The sequence below is a fragment of the Meleagris gallopavo genome, chromosome 8, assembly GCF_000146605.3.
Source record: "Meleagris gallopavo isolate NT-WF06-2002-E0010 breed Aviagen turkey brand Nicholas breeding stock chromosome 8, Turkey_5.1, whole genome shotgun sequence".
NCBI lineage: Eukaryota > Metazoa > Chordata > Aves > Galliformes > Phasianidae > Meleagris > Meleagris gallopavo.
The window spans coordinates 15,014,970-15,034,593 of NC_015018.2; the positions used below are offsets into that span (position 1 = coordinate 15,014,970).

General features: G+C 40.3%; 1 protein-coding gene across 1 annotated transcript in view; it reads left to right on the forward strand.

Annotated features, from left to right (window-relative positions):
- CAMK2G (calcium/calmodulin dependent protein kinase II gamma) overlaps positions 1-19,624 on the forward strand; it is a 123,680-nt gene that overhangs the window by 84,519 nt on the left and 19,537 nt on the right. The window contains exons 9-14 of the mRNA XM_019617944.2: positions 105-188; positions 1,031-1,125; positions 3,683-3,805; positions 6,063-6,146; positions 6,789-6,831; positions 15,056-15,096. Of these exons, the coding sequence (XP_019473489.1) occupies positions 105-188; positions 1,031-1,125; positions 3,683-3,805; positions 6,063-6,146; positions 6,789-6,831; positions 15,056-15,096 (470 nt within the window). The remainder of the gene's footprint in view (positions 1-104; positions 189-1,030; positions 1,126-3,682; positions 3,806-6,062; positions 6,147-6,788; positions 6,832-15,055; positions 15,097-19,624) is intronic.

Genomic DNA, 19,624 nt, shown 5'->3' on the forward strand with positions numbered 1-19,624 from the left:
GTTGGGGATGACAGGTTTTGAAAATTACGAATAGTGGATTTTATGATATGGTAAGATCCTTTTCTGCTTGAGGACTGTACTTTATGTCATCCATTCCCTGGCAGGGTTTGCTGGCACTCCAGGCTACCTCTCCCCTGAAGTCTTAAGAAAAGATCCTTATGGAAAACCAGTCGATATATGGGCATGTGGTAAGATTCTGACCAAATATTTTATACTTACACAACCTTTTCAAATATAGGAGCAATTCCTTACAGCCTATTGCTGGGAGGGGTGTGCAGTGCTCCTTGTTGGGTGGAGAGATGAAGACACTTGAGAATAAGCACCTTGTGTAGATGGAATTACTGCTTGAGCCTAAACTTCTTTGATTCTGGCTCCTAATTCTTTCCTCAGGCCATCGATCAGATGCATGAAACTTTAGATAGGGCTGTTCTTTGCTTTGCAGAGTCAGTTGTTTTTAGGCCACTGCAGCAATTTCCTATCACACTAACTGTTTAGAAAATGAAATACTGAACAGAGGTGTAAATGTATCTGAGACTGATAAGTTTAGAGACAGGTGATATCTGTGTTGCCTGACGTGGACTGTATGGTTCTCTGCAGGCTAGGAGTGATAGTTCTATCAATGATGTTTTTGTCCCAAGACCACCGTGCACAGCAAGCATCTAAAAACTGATTCCTTCCTAAAAAGTCCCCTGCTGCACAGCAACCCCAGGGGATGTGACTTCAGTTATCATGAAAACAGCTGGGAGTCGTGGCTCACCAGCCAAGATAATGGGGGAGGAGGGTAAAGGACATCATGCACCTGTTTTAGCTCCTGATGGCTGGGATTAGGAACTGAACATGAAGTGCCGAGATGAGATTCAAAAGACAAGAAGTTTGTACTGTCTTAGTACCTTGGAGAACTAAATATGATGACAAGTGAAGATCTAGAGTAGTCAATGCCTTGGGGACTGTCAAGAGGGAAGGTAGATGGGCTGAAGGAGTAATTGGCATATTAGCCTAACCAGAGTGTATCTGTGTCTCTCCCTCCCAGGAGTGATTCTGTACATATTACTAGTGGGGTACCCTCCCTTTTGGGATGAAGATCAGCACAAACTCTATCAGCAGATCAAAGCCGGAGCCTATGACGTAAGGGCACTTTCTTGCTGAGTACCTGCATGGGTGTAGAAGCCATCCAAAACATGGCATTATCTTGGCGTCCAGCAGCAGGCCCCAAGCTACTGTGCAAAATGATGTTTGGTGTGTTCATACATCTCGTCTTCTCTGCCTGGGATACAGTCCTGTTTGGGGCTACTGAGAGGATATGTGGACAGCATCGCAGAGGGCATCAAGACATTGTTGGTCTTTAGGGAAATGCAGAGCTGGAAATGGAGATGGTGGGCAATGGTGTTTTCTCCTGTGTTTGCCACGAAGTGCTGAACATGTAGGCAATGTTAACGCTTTAAGGGGAGCAAAAGGAAGGTAGAATGAAGAAACCTGTCTTAATCAAGGCCCAGTTAGGAGTGTTGGGAACTATTCTGTAGAATTATAGCTTACATTAGCGCCTCCTGTCTTCTCTGTGGTGCAGTGGAATTTATTCCAGCAGTGGAATATGTGGAGCCCGGTGAGAAGACTTGATTGGCAAGAGCCTTTGGAGGAGTGTTTTTGTGGAGGGATTAGTGTGTTGGGTTGGAGGCTGTAGTGAAAACCAGGAACTTCTGGAATAGTTCTCAGAGAACAGCAAAACTGACGTGTAAGAGATGCCTGAAGGAAAGAAATAGGAAAGAGTTTAGCATTGGGGAGCAAAGATTATATAGAATATGGTCCATAACAGTTTGAATGTTTGACATAAGTTCTTCCACATGAAGAGAGGCTTGAGAGGAGAAAAGGAATTCCTAGAAATATTAGCCTGCAGACGTGAGTACTGCAGAGGCAGTTGGGGAGTTCATTTTGTTGGGCTACCTTGGGGCTTAGATGGAGGGAGGGAGTTGAGGTTCTGCTGGACCTCAGCTGCCTCTCAGATTCTGGGCCTGAGACCGTGAGAGCTGCTATACTGGTGAGAACAAAGATCTGCCTTACCCAGTGTCCTGGCTCAATGGCTTCCTGAGAGAGAAGAAAGTGATGTCTTCATATTTGATAGCTTTAAATGGATGTGTGTTTGTCTCTTGCCTTCCTGCCCCTTTTGTTGCTGTGTTCTTTCTGTGTTGCTTGTTCTCATTTGAAGTGATTTTTCACTAATTATGTAGATGGGGGTTTTCAAAGCACTTCAAGGATTAAATAGCCAACACTTTCTGTAGATCATGTGGAGTGAATTGCCTGATCCCTGTACCTCCAATACTTTGTCACTTATTGCTTTTGAATTCTTGTCTAGAATGAAGAGATTACAGTAGATTCTTCCCCTTATCTGTGTGGCAGAAAACAGCTCAAGTTTTACTAGCGCATACTCCCTGATGTCCTTACCCCCCAGCACTGGACTTTTATCTCTTACCTGTGGAGGCAGTGACAACTGTAAATTGGACCTTGTGCTGTTGGAGAGGGGTTTTGCAAGACATTGTTATGAATATTTCAGGGTTGAAGTGTGTGGGAAGTGTCCTGGTTGATAACTATTATCATTTTTGAGTAGCCTCCTTCAATGTTTTCAGGGCAAATTGTGTAATATTTTGCTGATGTCTGAGAATGCAGAAGTAAGCTTGATAAACAGATCAGATGTGAGTGCATTTTCATGATCCCACTGAGCAATGTACAAGATGCAGGAGAAAAGAAATGGGATAAACATTTCTTAATGTAGTACTGTAAGAAAGTTGTCTCAGGATAGATCAGTCTTCTCCTCCCTGCTTCCTCTTTAAAGACAGGGAACATTTAGCCCAGTTATTGAGCAGTTATCTTTGTGGTCTGAAGTTCACCCGTGTTTGAACAGTAGATTCATAAGAGTGAGACCACATTTCGTATTAGCATGCTGTCATCTGTAGCACATGCAAGAATCTGGAGGATGGTGTAAACATCTCATAATTTCTGCAATCATAGGAGAGAGGAGTTACCCCCTCCTCAATGACCAGCAGCTAAAACTGTTTGAGATAATTTTCTTTGTTCCCGTGCTTCTGTGTTCCTCTCCCCTATAGCATTTCTCTTGCTCCCTAAGTAATGTGTTTTTTTTGTATGATGGGTGCTTGCAAACGACTTGCCAATGCATTGCTAGGCCTAAGAGGCTGATATTGCTCCAGTATATTGTGCTTTATGGTTGGGAAGATATATGTGGTAGGATTTTTGTGTCAGCGGTTATTGCTTTCACGGAGCTTTGGTACAGTTATGTTTGTGACTTTTCTATATGCTGTTACAGCTTCTTTGCATGTTGGAGAAAGAGCAAGGTAGGATAAAAGAACATAGTGCCTGTCTTTATGTCAGAACTGTGTCAGAAAGACCTATGACTTGACTTTGACTGTTGAGTATGAAAGAAATTCAGAGGTACGAGTGATGATACACCTGCCTGTGTCTGATGAATGATACAGGTATGTCCTACTGCCTGGTATAATTCATTTGCTGGATTCATTCAGCATGAATTTTTCCAAAATTTATGGTTTTCTGCAAATATATAGTCCTGGTATTAAAAGGGCAAAAGCTGGAGTTCAATTGTGTAGAAGAGAGAATCTCTTCTGCTAGTAGGAGAGGATATTTTCAGTTCATCATCTTTCCTTTCTTCCTCTTTCAGTTCCCATCACCTGAGTGGGACACTGTGACTCCTGAAGCAAAGAATTTGATCAACCAGATGCTGACAATAAACCCAGCAAAGCGCATCACAGCTGACCAGGCTCTCAAACATCCATGGGTCTGCGTAAGTGTTTTTCTCTGTTACACTTTGATTTGTAGTTTACCCTGAACTGACACGTCAAGAAGACTTAGCTGCAGAGAAGCTCAAAATATTATAAATCTATCAGATTGTGATTTTTGGAGGCTGACCTTCAACAAACCAACTCTGTCATGCTGTGGTGCTTTAGTTGCCATTGTAGGAAAAAATGAATGCCTCTTTCTTTTACAAGTCTTGTGAATGTCAGTAGTTTGTTTTTCTCCACATCTCCAATTCCAATACATATAATCCTAAAATGTCAGATGCATCAGGCAAAATATTTTAGGATTATTTTCTTCGTCATCTTAAACTTCAGTTTATTGCACTACATATTTGTATTGCTGGAACATTTCTGCTGTGTTTCAGCTTAACTGGTAGTAAATTTCAAAGCAGTGTAATGTCTTTTGCTGTTCTTCCTATGTAGTTTTTTTGTGTTGCCAGATTCTACACGTGGGTATTTTTCATCTTTTGCAAAGTGAACAAGGAAATCCTGGAGAGTAGCTGTAAGTGGGCGTAGTGAAGGACAGCAGTGGCATACTTTTTTAATCTCTAAAGATTAAGTATTTCCTCCTAAGTCTAACCAGATGTTGTTGTAATACCATAACATGCTTCTACTTTCTATGTGTATAGTGTGTTCCTTAGCTCATTTGTTCTTAAGAAATTGTGGTAATTTTTCCTTCCTACACAAAACAACAAGTTAGCTATTTAACCTTATTTATGTGAACATCTGTGTAACAGTTGTGTGAGATGTCTAGTAATGAGTTACTTGGAAGTCAAAATTTTACACTAGCTGAGACTTTGTGCATCTCTGAGGGTTTTTTTTCCCCCACTCTGTGAATGTTTGTCATCGATAGCAGTTCCTGTATATTTAACATTTGTTCCAGTGCCTCTAACCAAAGCTGTATGTATTATAGCTCACTCCCCATGACAGTGTAATATAAAATAGTGTAAGAAAGGCTTTCATACTCCGAGTTATGGGGATTTTGATTTTACTTCATAGCCATTTCAGTCCTTTACCCAATCTGTTTCTGTTTGTGGTCTACATACACACAACATAGATCTTCATACTGGAGATGTGTTGCTCTGAAGTAGATGTAAGAAAAAGTATTAACATTTTATCTGAGTCACTGAGTTTTAGCATCTTTAAACTTTGGAAGTACATCCTGATTCTCTTAAGGCAGAGATGAACAAGTGGGCATCAATGTCACTTCAAAGGAGTGATTATCAAATTTGTTGTGGAACACAGCTAAGCTACTTTCTCCCTCCATACTGTGGTATATAGTGCAGCAGGAGACTAGCTTCAAAGTCAGGATGAAAGCAGAGATTTCCTATGGAACTAGCTGAATCTGAGTGTGGTTTATAGTTCTCTTGGGCACTGCATATTTTCTTCCAGGCAGAAGGAAGGTAATGGCTGGCCTATACAGTCTGATCTGCCAAGTTAGTCATTCTCCCACTGTCCTTCTAAAGGGAATACAGGCTTGCAGCTCTGTGCATGAGCAACAGCTACTTTGGCATTAGTCTCTGGTTTCCTCATGTGCTCTAAATGCCTGGCAGCATCAGTCTCTGGTTTTCTCATGTGCTCTAAATGACTGTCAACACTTCTGGGAAGACTTCTTTTTGCAGCTGATGGGATCCCAGTCTAGTGTGGGTGACAGGTGTGCATCACTGGCTAGAGGTTATGCCTTGGTTTTTGCATTGATGTAATATATCCATATTATTATTCCTCTTAGACACTGAAAATCTATTTTTGCAAAACTGATGAAAAGATGCTGAGGTCTCTGTTAGTCAGGCACTTAGAGTCAAGGAGTTACCAGGATGACTGCTACTCTCTAATATTTACTTACTACTTGGAATTTTCCACTGGAGGCTGTTCTTAATGCAGTCTGTATATTTTCTGTAGTGTCTCCAAGTCAGATCTTCATGGTGTGCTCGTTAGTTTGACTTTGCCTTATTAGTATTTTGATGCATAATTTGTGTGGGAGACATGGAGCACTGATACTCACCTGTACTTGAGTCGCATTGTTTCTTAGGCACAGTCAGGTAATAGTCATCCTGACTAGACATTTTCTGCTAGTTTGGGAAGTTTGTAAGCTATGAATCAGCCACAGTGTTTTGCAGCCATGCATTGATGAGAGGTTCAGCCATTTTGGTTTCCATATTGTGATAATGTGCTAATGGAGAGAACTCCTCCAGGTGATTTAGTTAGGCTAAGTTGCTGATTTATTTTTCTGTTCCTGTTTTTCAGCAACGATCTACTGTTGCTTCAATGATGCACAGGCAGGAAACTGTGGAATGCTTGAGAAAGTTCAATGCTAGAAGGAAGCTGAAAGTAAGTATATCATAACTGATGGGTTATGTTGTTGTTGTTTTTAATATTCTGAAGTTGAGGTTAATGCTTTCTGAGCAAAATATTTTTTATGATTAGCTCAGTAGTATTAGTGAAGTACCTTGATCCCTCAGTACAAGGTGCTAAGAAGTTATATTGAGGAGCTGTGTAGTTTCTTTCTCCAAAACTGCAAGCTTCTCTTGCTGTGCTGTATAATCATGTCTTCTACTTCCCTGCAAGAGTGTTGAAGTAGAACAGCTAATTTTTAAATTCTGATACTTTTAGTTGTGATCACTCTCCACCTTTTAGTAATAGTATATCAGGTGCAAATCCAGAAAGCCTCTGGATTTTGTGCGGAGCAGTTACTTGCAAGCAAGGAGGCAACTGAGTGTCTAAACACCATACTTGGTGCCATTTTAGATCTCCTAGGCTATATCCTGCTCAGCCTCTAGCAGCTGCTGTAGAAAGGCAAGACTGAGCAATCTCATGCCAAGTCCAACAGCCACATGCTGGAGATCCTAGGATTTTCCAGGGTAGCATTAGGATGCCTCTGCTTTGGTACCTAATTCACTCTGTTCCCCATGGGTAAGCCCCTTCCTGAGGTGAGTAACACTGTCTGTTATCCCTGCTTTTTCTCCCTCACAGGGCGCAATCCTCACAACGATGCTTGTGTCTCGGAATTTTTCAGGTAAACTTTCACTGTTTCCATTCCTTCTCTCATTTTGATTTGTGTGAGTTGTGGGATGTTTAAACCTTTCTGTGATTGAGTAGGGTGGGAGGAAACATTCTCAAAGTTCATCCTAATGTAGGAAGGGTCACGTTGCCTTGGCTGGTGACCAGAGTGAGAAAAAGAGTGATTTGTTTGAGGAAGAGCACTTGAAGCTGTAGTCTGGTACAAGACAGAAGCAAAGTCAGCTGCAAGAATTCCCTAATGCTGTTTTGTAATTTTGGGGAAGTTTTAGCTGGCATTCATCAGTTTTATTGTCTGAAACCAATAAGAGTCAGGAAGACTTGCTCATTAGCAGTGATTCTTTTAGATTTGTGGCAAGGACACAGAGCAAATAATATTATTGGTGAGAATGGGAGCAAGAGCTATTTGAGTATTGTATTACTTTGACTCAACAAAAAGGAGTCTGAAGCATCTAACTATTAGAACTGCTCTTTTTGGAGTCTCAGAAGTGGTTTTCATCCTTTCAAGCTTAATAACTGGTAGTCTGGCTCCCACTCAACTGCATTACGTGGTGCACTTAGTGGAGACGCAAATCTCAGCATGCAAATCAGTACTTTTTGCAAGATGATTGTCTTGGCTCAGCGCGTTTATGTGGTGCACTCTTACCTTATGTGTTCACTTCCACTTGGGTGGAAAGCCTCTATCTGCAAGTGCTTTTGGTTTGTAGAATCATTTGCTTTCTTTGCCCTCATTGCCATTTCTTCTCTTTTAAAAAGAATGATCATTGAATTAATGAGTCAGATTTTTATTCTGCCTGACTCCAGTTACTTTCAGGCAGAAGTCTGCTGTATGCGTTGTAAGTGATGAAGAATGAAAAGGAAGTGTGTTAATTTCGTCTGGCCGTTTACTAATGGTGGAAACTTACACTCTGTGTGATGATGCAGTAAGCATCTAAGTAGAATGAAAACCTCTGTGAAATGATTATCCCAGCATTCGGACTGTACGTTTATGCATATAATCTTTTGTGAATCAAGACGGCATTTTTAACATCCTGGAGGGATGCAGGTAATCTCAGTGGTGCTTTTCAAATAAAGTCAGAAAATGGAAATTAAGGAGCAGCTTTTAGCAACTTCGGAATTGTTCTTCCTTGGTTCTTTCTTTAGAGTGGACCTGTGCCAATGTCAGGACTGTGCAAAAAGTAAGTGTGACTACAGCAATTTCCCTTGAATTTCTGCTTATTTGGCAGAATCACTTTCTCCATTCCCTTGACTCAGATTGTGTTATGACAGGACTTGATACTAACACATTTTTCAGAGACTCATTTTGAAATAACCATTGGAAAAGTGATAGCACAACTACAGGGATTCAACAGAGCTGCATAAAACATTCTTTTGGGTTTTCTTGTTGGTATGATCTGTCTTTGATCTATTCCAACTGCTTGTTTGTATTTCACTTGATGATTCTGTACTAGTTTATTTTTCTAAACAGCAGTTTTAGATTCTTTTTTAGTCTATAAATGTTGTCACTTCTAATGAAGCTGCAGAAGTACTTAGGTAATAAAATCTCCTGTGGCCCAGATTTTGATTAAGTGGAATGCCTGAGAGAAGGGTTCTCCTTAATGGTGTGTGACCTATGCATCCGCTTATTCCCTGAACTAATATCAAGGAGGAAAAGGCTTGCTCTGCTCATTCTTCTGTCTCAAAGGCTGAAGCTGCTGGATCCTTTTCAGTTAACAGCTGAAGAGAAGGAAATCCTAGGCGGCCTGTAGTGAGTTCAGAGTTCTCAGTATCACTGAGTTCTGCTTTGAATATAAGCTCTGATCTCAGGTAATGAGATGTGCTGAAAAACTGTCCAAAAGGAAATGCTGAGAATTGAAGTGCAAAGCAATCAAAGCTTCTGTGGGTAGTAGCTATTCTTAATATCTTGATGTCTTTTGCAAGTGAAGAGATCAGCTACTCTTATTTTCTCTGCATGACTGTATTAACATGAGCTTGATATTTTTTTTTTTATTTTTTAATTTGGTTAAATTTCTTAGTTGGTGCAGCTGAAATACATAAATCTGATTGATCTGAAGAATAATGGCACGAACTCAAAGGGAAAAGGTAGAAAGTCCATGAGGGAACTTTGGGTTGAGCTCAGGCTTTTCCAGTCATGTCAGGTCATCAAATTGCACTTGAAAAGTCCTGAAAGAACTTGAAAAGTTCTTTCCCTTTAAGGCAGTGGGGGTTTTTGTCTTCTCCAATTGGGTGACGCTGTTTTGTGGGCCTCTGAAAGCTGCATTCCCAGCACGCAGGGATCTAGATTTATGAGGAGAGAAGCTTCTTTCCTGTCTGGGAATGAGATCTTCTAAAGCATTCTTCACAGATATTTTGAATTAAGAGGAAAATGAAGGCTCGTGTGACCCTGGTATCAATTAATTAGGTGAGAGAGAGTACTATCTGCAGGAAATATGAGAAAGCCTCTTTAATGCTGTTGTCATTACTGTTGCCTCTGTCAAACATTTTATACCATAGAGTTTATGTATTTGACTGTGTGGTTTTAACTTGTGATAAATTTTATGATTAAAAGTAGCTGTACTTTTTTTCTGCCAAAATCTTCCTTTTACAGAACAGAAAAAAAGTTTTTTGTGAGTACTCTGTTGCTTGCTAGATTCCTGTTGTCAGATCAAGTCCTAAAGATTGAAAAGAAAAAAAAAAAAAAGTAGATCTGGCTCCTTTCCCCACTTATGGCATATTCAAGAATTAATATTGGCTGTTCGTGGTTCATTTCAAATGATCGTATCTCATGTCAGCAGATAAAAGCAGATAAAGTTTCATTGCTTTTGCTATAAGTCAGGAAATTGAGATCTGGTTCTAATAAGGTCTGTAATTACTGTTGGCTCTATGGTAGGCATTCACTTGGCTAAGAGAGAACATTGTTGTATAAACATTGATTATGGATCTTTGGAGTCACACCGGGGTACAACCATGGTGAGGTAGGTGATCACTTGTGACTTTGATGTTCAGGCAATTGAAACAAGTGCTGATGTGACCTGATACAACCTGATGTGTTTGCTTACACAATAGAGGAGTGCAGTCAGATAGATCAATAGATTAGTTCATATGCAAGAAACTCCTAAATCACCTTCTGAGAAATAAATGTAAATTTATTACTAAGAGAAAGCTGGCAAGGTTTTCAGAGATCCCTGATACTTGCGGACTCTGGGGTGCCTTGGCTCATTTATGTAACTAAAATTCTGTAAGAGCCTGCTACAAACTGGACATGGTTGGACAAATTTGCTTATCTTAGAAACACACATCTTCACAAAGTGGCTTTTCTCCGTAAGACTCACAAGCAGATTGGGAAACAGTGCTGAGAATTTTGTGCAAACTCTGTATTGGAACTACTAATTGAGAGAAGAGTTGTTGTATAAATTTTCACATTCTGAAATGCACTTCTGTCAAACGTACCAGCACGAAACATGTGTACTAACCCTGTTGTGTTAAAATAAATCCTAAGGCAGACATTAAAGGTAATTAAGCCTTATGCCTGAAACCTCTAACTGGGTTTTTTTTTCTTGGGAATTGTCACTGCTTGCTCAAGATAATTTTCTGAGGGAGTTAGTATAACAGCTTGTGACAATAACTAGAATTCATTACTTGTTCCTGCAGGTCCTTATTGACTCTCTGATGTAAAGTTTTGTTTTTTTAACTAGTTAGATAAGGTTGAGAGAGGCTGGAAATAAATTTAGGGAGCAGTTTGTTGAAAATGTGCCATCTTTAATCAGCGATGTAACTGAAGTGATCTTAAACAATTTAATTACCTTACAACTTAACAGACTTCTTGTTGTCCTTGACCTCCCTCGCCTGTTCATTGTAGCCTGTGCACTGATGTTTTTGAACTGATTAAAGATTAAGAAGAAGGAAATAATACAAATAATGAAGTGACACTGAAATATTTCACTATCCTGTTATACCAAAATGGCTTGTAAGACTAAGCTTTTTGTTCTTTTGTGTACATGTGTACACATATGTATTTATACTCAAATTAGAGTTTGTTCTCTTTATCATAGGACGGCTTAGATGGGAAGGAACCTTAAAGATCACTCAGTTTCAACTCCCTGCCATGGGCAAGGTTGCCACTCACCAGATCAGACTGCTCAGGGCCCCATCCAACCAGGGTTTGAATGTCTCCAGGCATATGGGGCATCCCCAGTTTTTCTGGGCAACCTGTTCCAGTGCCTCACCACCCTCTGAGTAAAGATTTTTCCCGATGTCTAAACTAGATTTCCCCTCTTTTATTTTAAAGCCATTCCTTCTTGTGCTGTTGCTGTCTGCACATGTGAGAAGTCCATCCTCCTCCTGCTCGTAAGCTCCACTCAAGTACTGGAAGTCTGCAATTAGGTCTCCCCAGAGCCTTCTCTTCCCCAAGCTAAACAAGCCCAGCTCCCTTAGTCTTCTTCATAGAAGTGCTCCAGCCCTCAGGCCATCTTTGTGTCCCTCCTCTGGATCAACTCCAACAGTTCCACATCTTTCTTCTGCTGGGGGCCAAAGTATAGTTAAAATTGTGCAAGTAATATATTTGAAAATTCTGCTTGTCATTTTAGTTACGTAGATATGCTCTAAGGACCAGAAATTTGTGTCACTAGGCTAATGCAAACCCTAACCTTTTGATGTGAATTCAAAGGGTGAAAATATGGAGGAGCAGATTTGTCAAGAAGTTTTTGTAGAACTTTGAAAAATGAGTATGAGAGCAGTGGGAACTGCATTTTCCAAGCAGAAAATGAAGATATTCATATTTAATGAAAAATTATTTTAAGTGATTTCTCTGTTTGTATTAATTTGCTTAAATAATCAGAGATTTCAGGATGTGATAAACAGCTACTGCAGTGTGGACCTGCTGAAGTAATATACTTCAGTAAGTAAACTTCCATCTTGCAGCTTCCTAGAATTGCATGATGATATGACAGAATATCAGTATTTATCATTTGTGGCCTGGGAGTGTATTGTATCATCAAAAAGGAATTTAAATGATTCCTATTGCTTTTATCTTCCTCTCCCTGAAGTGCAGGAGAACTCTGTGAATGCCTTTTCTTGCATTATTTGCCCTTCATCTCTTCATTTTTTGGCTTTTTGTAATACTACAAGGATGATGTTCTTGCATTTTATCAACTCTTGGATTTCATATGGACTGGAGCATCAGTCTCCAAGATCGGTGTTCAGAGACAGTCTTGACCTCTTAGGCTCTGCACTCTGTACATGCATAGTAGATGCTTGCATAGTGGCCATCTTTCAGGATGTGAAATTTCTGCAATAGGTGGGCAGATATTTGAAAACGTAAAACATCATAAAATGTAAGGCTGGGTTTTGACTCTTTGTAAATCATCTTCTTGGAGAATGCTTTAGTTTTCTGAGGCTGGTAGGGGGCAAAAACCAGAAGGAAATAACTGCCACACACAATTTCTCTGTTATTCATTAGCTGGAGAACTGGGAACTCTTCAGCTCCTGCCAAGAGGATACTACTGGGCTGTGTATTTCAGGCTTTAGTATTAATGAATGCTAGTTACCTCTTTTAATCTTTCTTTGAGAACCATTTGGGTTTTTATGGAAGATCAAAGTGTTCTTTTAGACCTTTGAGACTTTCCCAAAGCATTGCAAGTGTCTTCACTGTGCTATTGACATGAGCAGTGCTTGGTGATAGGAATTGGATAGGAAGGAAGGTTTGTGCTATGTCTAGAGATCCTGTGGTTCCAAACCACATAAAGATTTGTCTTGCCTAAGTGTTTGGGAGGTTTTATCTGCCTTTCCATCTGGCTATACTTTTTTTCTTGTTTGAAAAAGTGTTTTGGAGTGACTGGTCTTCACAAAACTTCCATTATTCTATTGTAGAGTCGTTACAGAATGACTTGAGTCATTCTGTCTTGTTGAGGAGTAAATGCCAGAGCATAATGTTCCCGTGCAATTGCCAGGCGTCACCATTGCTCCAGCAAATTCCTTTAACAACTCAGTAGAGTTGAGAATCTAAGAGGAATGGGATTGCCAAGAAACCAAAATGGGGATAGAGGACATAGGACAACAACATCAGGGAAATCATCCTGCTGTGTTTAAATGAACACTAATGACTTGCACTTGAAAAGCCACTGTGGCAAAGTGTTAAGCTGACTGTTTTGCTGATGGAAGCAGTAGCCACTATCAGGTTGTTTCATACATCCTGTTTAGAGATGACGCTAGCTGGCAGAGAAGAGTTTCTTCCTGTAAAAGCACAATCAATTTAGAAAAATTGGTTTGAATGGCTTTCTCACGATATTTACATGTAGATGATAGTTTTTAAATAATGCCTTTCATTGTAACACTTTCTTAAACATGGTCAACAGCTTCTTTATGAGTAATCTATGCTCCTTGATAGAAGGATATAGTGGCTACTTAGTCTGGAGCAGTTCATTTCTCTTACTTGCTCTCTTTGTTGCCCTCTGTACCAATAAAGTCTGTGAAAGCAGAGTGTATTTTGTTTTTGCCCAGAATTAGAAGCAGGAGTTAGAATACCCAGATTTTCCTTTCTTTTTTTTTTTTTCCTTCACTTTGAGGATGTACCATCCTTTATTCTTTCTGAAGTGTTGTGAGGTTATAATGGTTTACATGCTTTCAGCTGCTGTTGTGTGAGGTACCTTGATGTACGTGTGTAGTAAATGCTGGACCTGTTTTGACCTCAATGTCACCTTGTTCTCCTTCTCACTTCCATGTGGAATTGAGCTGACATCCTTCATCTGAAGGTGGCAAGGGCTCATCTGTTGAATTCACTCTTGCAGTATTTCTGTAGGTGTACAGTCAGGAAAGAGGCTGTTGCAGGGCAGATGAGTTGCCTGGGACAATTTGTCTGCCCACCTTTACGTGTGCACAGTGGAGCACTGTGTTTTGACAAATCATTTTTAGAGAATATCTGCCTGAATTTTTCCCGGTATTCTGGGATGATTTGAGGGCAGGGATGAAGGTAGATTCCTGAGTTTGTTATCTGCATTATGGAGTGGAACTTAGGAGGAGAGTTTGCACCAGCTTTACTGATACCATGTAGCTGATCCATATCTGTAGGGTCATGTGGCAGGAAAGGCGGGGTGGGAAGTGCTTTGAGAGAAAACTTCTGCTATTGCTTGAATACTGCAAAAGGATCTTTTCCCGATGTTGCTGGTTCTAGAGAGAGACTGAACACTGTGCATGGGTTGGTCATTCCTGGTGAGTGAAGTATTTCAACAGTCATGTGAACGTTGTTTTACTACTTGCCTTGCCTTTTAGGCTCTGGCGCTGTATGGGCAAAAATCCAGGTCAAGTCCCTGAATGCATACACTGCCTGGCAGCTGCATAGTAGAGGTGTCAATGTGTTGGTCCAGCAGGTCTCTAGCATGCTGTTTACAGTGGAGTTAAAACAACTACATGACCTTCATAAGTAGGCAAACTATTTTTTTTTAATAGCTGAGCTTTATAGATGGGGTCTCAATGTTGACAGTCACTGTCAATGTCTCACTTTCATGTAAAATAGATGGAGCAATTCCTTCTTGAGTCCCAAGTGTGCCCTCTGCCAGGCATTTGCAGTGAATTCCCTGTCTATGCTTATCATACTCTCACTTTCATGACTAATGCCAGTTGTTTGGGTTGAGCACAGCAGAGCATATTTATCTTAACGTGAAGAACTTCAGCCTAGTTCCTGTCTCTTTTCTCTTTCTTTTTTAACGGTTGTCAGACTCTGCCTTTTGCACTTCTCCAGTCTTATCATTTCTGATGTCCCAAATGTTCCTATACTGATGTTGTACATCGTGGTGATTAGGAGGCCTCTGCATTATCAGTGCCCCCTTTATAAGCAAAGTCTTATGTAAATAGCTGTACTGCAGGGTAAGGTTTATTCCTCTTGCAGAGATCTGGTGGATTTTTCTAGCTTTCCTCCCTGAAACTGCTGGCACTCCTGGATACGGGGTCACAGTGTGCCAGTAGAGGGTTGAAACAGAGGAGCTCTAAAGTCTCTTTTCAGAGTTGGTCTTGCTGAAATTCTGATAGCAGAAGGATTTTTGCCCAGTTAAGATGCACAGTGAATGGAATGGGTGTCCCTCTGCTACCAGGATGATGTTCATGGCTGACTGGGCCTAACTTCCAGTGCTCTTGCTGTTAGAGGGAGGTTACCAGGATGACTATCATTCTGAAGTCTCATGCAGTTTTGAGGGAAGTGAGAAGAGTGTAAAAATCAAAAACTGACCTACTTCTCCTGCTTCTTTTCACAGCTGCCAAAAGCCTGCTGAACAAGAAATCAGATGGAGTGAAGGTAAGTTCTTGCTTTCCCATTTCGCTGTCTCTCCCACCACCTGAACAGAAGGCAGTCACTTTCTCCATTCCCTTACAGGGTAAAACCACAGCCCTGTCTTGTGGCTTGGGTTGATCATTGCATAGTAATGAGCCCCGGGTGGGATGTTCCGTACATGCACTGTAGATGTCACACAACAAGCTAGGTACAAGATTTCTTTTTCCCCTTTCTCTGAAGTATGGAGAACTTGTCAATGTTATGGATTGAACTGACCAAAGACCTGCTCAATTGTGACACATGCCTCTAACTCAGTACAGAATGCACTGGGTATAGAAATTGCACACAGCAATTGTCAGTTGCTGATGATACCTACCAGACCCCGTGGGAATCTTTGTCTCCCTCCTTTGGCAGATACTGAAGGTGAGGGTAAGGAAGGAAAAGTCTTCAGATATTCCTCTTCGGACAGAGTGGAACCTGAAATTTGTGTAGAGTTCAGCTACCATCCCTGAAGTCCAGGCACACTCTTATTCCCTTCTGAAGGGAATTACTTTTTTCTCATTTCACTGTTTGTGTCATAGTCATCCTTTTGTTCTGGAGGCCAAGTAGGCCATTCCTAGACTGTGTTATTGCAGGCTGTAGTTTTTTGTGATCTGTTACTGGAGTAGGGCCCAAGCAGCATCTTCTAGTAAGAGTTCTAAACAATAACTGTCCTCCGCATGAGAAGAATGTGTTTGTTTTATTTGCTTGTAATTCCACTTGAAGCTGAAACCTTTATTCACAACTGTTAAGCAGAATACTTCATCTGGTTTTGCACTGTGGACAGTATTCATTCTGCCCCTACTTTGGGGATGACATGCACACTGCAGGACTAGCACGCTTGTCTCCCATTCTCTTAGCCCTTTTCCATTTTAATGAGGCTCTGTTTCCAGAGGACTCACGGTTATAAGGAGACGACTGGAAAAACGGCTTCAGAGTAGTGATGTTTATTTTGAGGACTGCTCTAGTAAAATCTTTGTTCTTGCAGTTCTGCTTTGGTCTGCCCCAACAACATTTCCCAAGCCTTTGGGAATTTTTGCCTAAGAAACAATGTGGATTTTGCCGTAACATACTCATCTTCTGAAATGTGCCTACAAGGGTGAATTCTTGTGCCTTTGCACATGCTTTCCTCTTTTGCACAGATGTACATCAGACACATGCACAATAATACAGCAAGTATGTCACATCTGTAGATATGGAAAACACTGCAGTAAAATCCCAGCAGAATAAGAATGGATGAGCCCAAATGCTGTGAACTGAGAACTTCAAAATCCCAACGTGACAGGGGAGAAGCAATTGGAAAGCCAGCAAATAACACATCTTAGTTTTTGTCCCCTCGTGAGAAAAAAAATAAAAGGCTTTTGTCTCAGAATTTTTTATTTCCAGTAGTCTTTCATAGTTTTACTTTGGTGAAGATCTTCTGAAGGCAGAGAGATGATGTTCACACTGGCACTGAGACACAGCTTCCTGGTCATGTAGTCACAAGGAGACCTTTACAATTGGAAGATGCTTTCAGTTCATAAAAAGCGTGTGTTGTGCTATTTGCTTAGAACACAAAATCTTCCTCTTTTGAATGGAGTAAAATTGGGTTTACTTTTCACAGGGCATGTGGTAGTATCACAGTAGTGATAATGTGGAAGCTGGGTTAGAGAGCATAGCATTTTCCATACACGCTGAATGGAGTTGTCTTCTTCTGCATATGGGTGAGAGACTTGCAGTCAAATGTTTGCGTGCAATTTCCTCTCTTCTGTTAGAGAAATCCTGTTCTGCAATATGAACTTGAGTGGTGCCCAAGGGAGACATGATCTGGTGCCACATGTTTTCAGCCTCAGCTGAGGGCTTTTTGAAGAGTTAAGCTTCCAGTTTTCCCCAAATGGCATTAACTTCAGGTGAGGCTTTTGAGTCCTCGTTTATGTGAGTTTTATAATTCAGAGATAAATTGTATATTTCTTTCTAAAATTTGTGCTTTAGAACCCTCTTGCTTAAAAATGAAGACACATACAAGTACAGGTCGCTTCCCTGCCGTGCTCACGTTAAATGGGGCAGAGAGCATGTAGTGGCCTCTGTGTAGTACACTGTATACTTTTATTGAAGGATACGTGTAATCCCAGAAGGATCTTTTTTCTCTGCCTTACTTTCCATGTGTAAGCTCTTGTTTCCCTGTAGTCACCTCATAGAAATTTACCCTATTTTCCCTTTGTATTTGTTTTTATGAGAGACACTGGTATATTTGACTGCAGTGAAGTAGTCTCTGTGCTAGTCAGTTTGGTTGGTGGCCTCACTGTTGTGAGTTCTTTTTGTGTGCTGTTCCACATGCAGGAAACATGTAGTCTTAGCCATATTTTTCTCATCCTAGTTCTGACCAAAAACTTGTGCCCAGTGATGGGTTTGGTTAGAGAGCATCTGGCATTGCATTGCCTGTAATGGATTTTTTTTCCTGTTTGTAGTAGTGCAGAACTCAGGCAAAATGACTTGAGCACCAAATGCACTTTCATCTTTGTCGTATCTTTATTACTCCCACTTCCTATATACAAGATTTTACATTAGATGTAGATTTAGAACAAGTGTTGCATGCTGAATACTCAGCTGTAGCCTTCTGCTGACCACGTCATATGGCGAGGCTGTTTCTTGTGTTCCCACCAGATATGGAGACTTCTGCTTTTTTTCTCGTTTTTCTTTTAATTATTTTTTAATATCTTCTTAGAAATTCATTCATTGTAGAGATTTGTAAGAAAATATTTCCGTTTCTCCCTTGGTTTTTCCTGGTAAGGAAAAATTCCTGTGACAGCACTCGTATGCTCCACAAAAGCACTGTCAGATATCTACACAGTAGATGAAACGAACGTAGCATTTTTGCCATGAACTGATGATACACGACTGTAAAAATTAATGGCTCCAAACCTTTTGAGAACAAAGTATGATCAGTTTGTCATAACTTGCTTTCCATTCATGACATTTTTTCCTATCTTCATCTGGTATTCAGAGGTATTTATACTAGAGTCCTACCTTTGTTCACAGATAGAGTTGAAATTCATACCACGTGGTATCAGGCAAGTTGAAGTGAGGCCTATATGTCTATCTTGTGCATTATTCACAAGAGTTTCTTGCATATGTCTGTTAGTGAATATATGATGCAAAGTGAAGAAGGTTGCTGCTGATTTAGTGTAAATGATAAGAGAGATGTGTTATAGCCATATGTCGTGACAAGGGCATGATGCTCATATAACATGCTAGTTGTAAGAAAAATACAAATTTTATTTGTTTCTGTGAAACTGACTTTACTCGTTAGCTGAGGCAAGCGTAACATGCTGGATCAGTGAGGATGCATATATTTTACTTGCATCAGATGTTTTTGGACAGGGGAAAAAAGAACTTAAATCAGTAGGAAAGGACAGAAAGGAAAGATTTTTATTCCAATATAAGTGTGTCTGGAGTTGGTGACATTTGATAAATTTCACTTTGATTAATTTCTTTGTGGACGACCCTCTCCTCTAGCAAGTTCGTTGTGTCTATTTGAAGCATCCCTGGTTTTCGTTCCACACTGCTGCTTCTATTTAAAGTACTAATTCTGCTAATTGGCAGATATTTCATCAGCTTGGCACTTGAGAACTTTTCCGTTATCTTAAATAATGAATGATTTAAACTGCCTTGAATCTTAAATTGTCCCTGCTCATCAAACCTTTGTTGGTAGTGCTGCCCTCGCTTTCTTCAGGCATAATTTGGATCCAAGCTGATGGAGTAGCAACAAGGAAAGCCCAGGTTTGATACTAAAGGAGCATGCTTTTCTGCTTTCAAATCCAGAAAGCGAGGCTGTAGAAGATACTGAGTGACGAACTGCAGAGCCATGTAACATACCAGATATCTTGTGGGCCAGCACTGTAGGTTCCAGGTATTTTTTATTTTTATTTTTAAGATTCTGCATTTATGAGCAACATTGTGCAGCTGCAATTTTTAACTTTATTTTGCATCGTTTCATATCAAATCTACTTCCTATCTTGTTCCTCTTTCTGCCTGTAATCTGGATTTACTGTCCAGTAAAGGTGACGGAGGGGTTAAGGAACAAGCAGGGGCAGACAACTGGAGAAGGTTAAGGACACTTTCTGTTGAATGTCTGTTCTCTGACCTTGTCAGGATCTGGGCTCCCTGTAGTTAGTTTGTCTCTAGGCAGAACTTGAAACAACCTTGCTCTTTTTTCTCCTAAAGAGGGATTTCCCTTCCTTCTAGTGTGAGAGAATGCATTTGTTTCCAGTCATTGGAGGGCCTGTCAGAACCATCTTTGTAATCAGAATATGCTAATGCACAAATTGCTATTTTTAGTTAAGGATATAATTGTAATATTTTAAAATTAGATCTTCTTAAGCTCTTTGGCAGTTTCATCTTCTTTTCATGGCTTTTTTTTTTTTTTCCACTGAACAATTAGATTTAAGAATACAAAATGATACTAATAATATTTTTCAGGCCCAGTTTTATACGAGCAGAAACTTGTGTGGAATTCTATGGGATGTATGTAAAA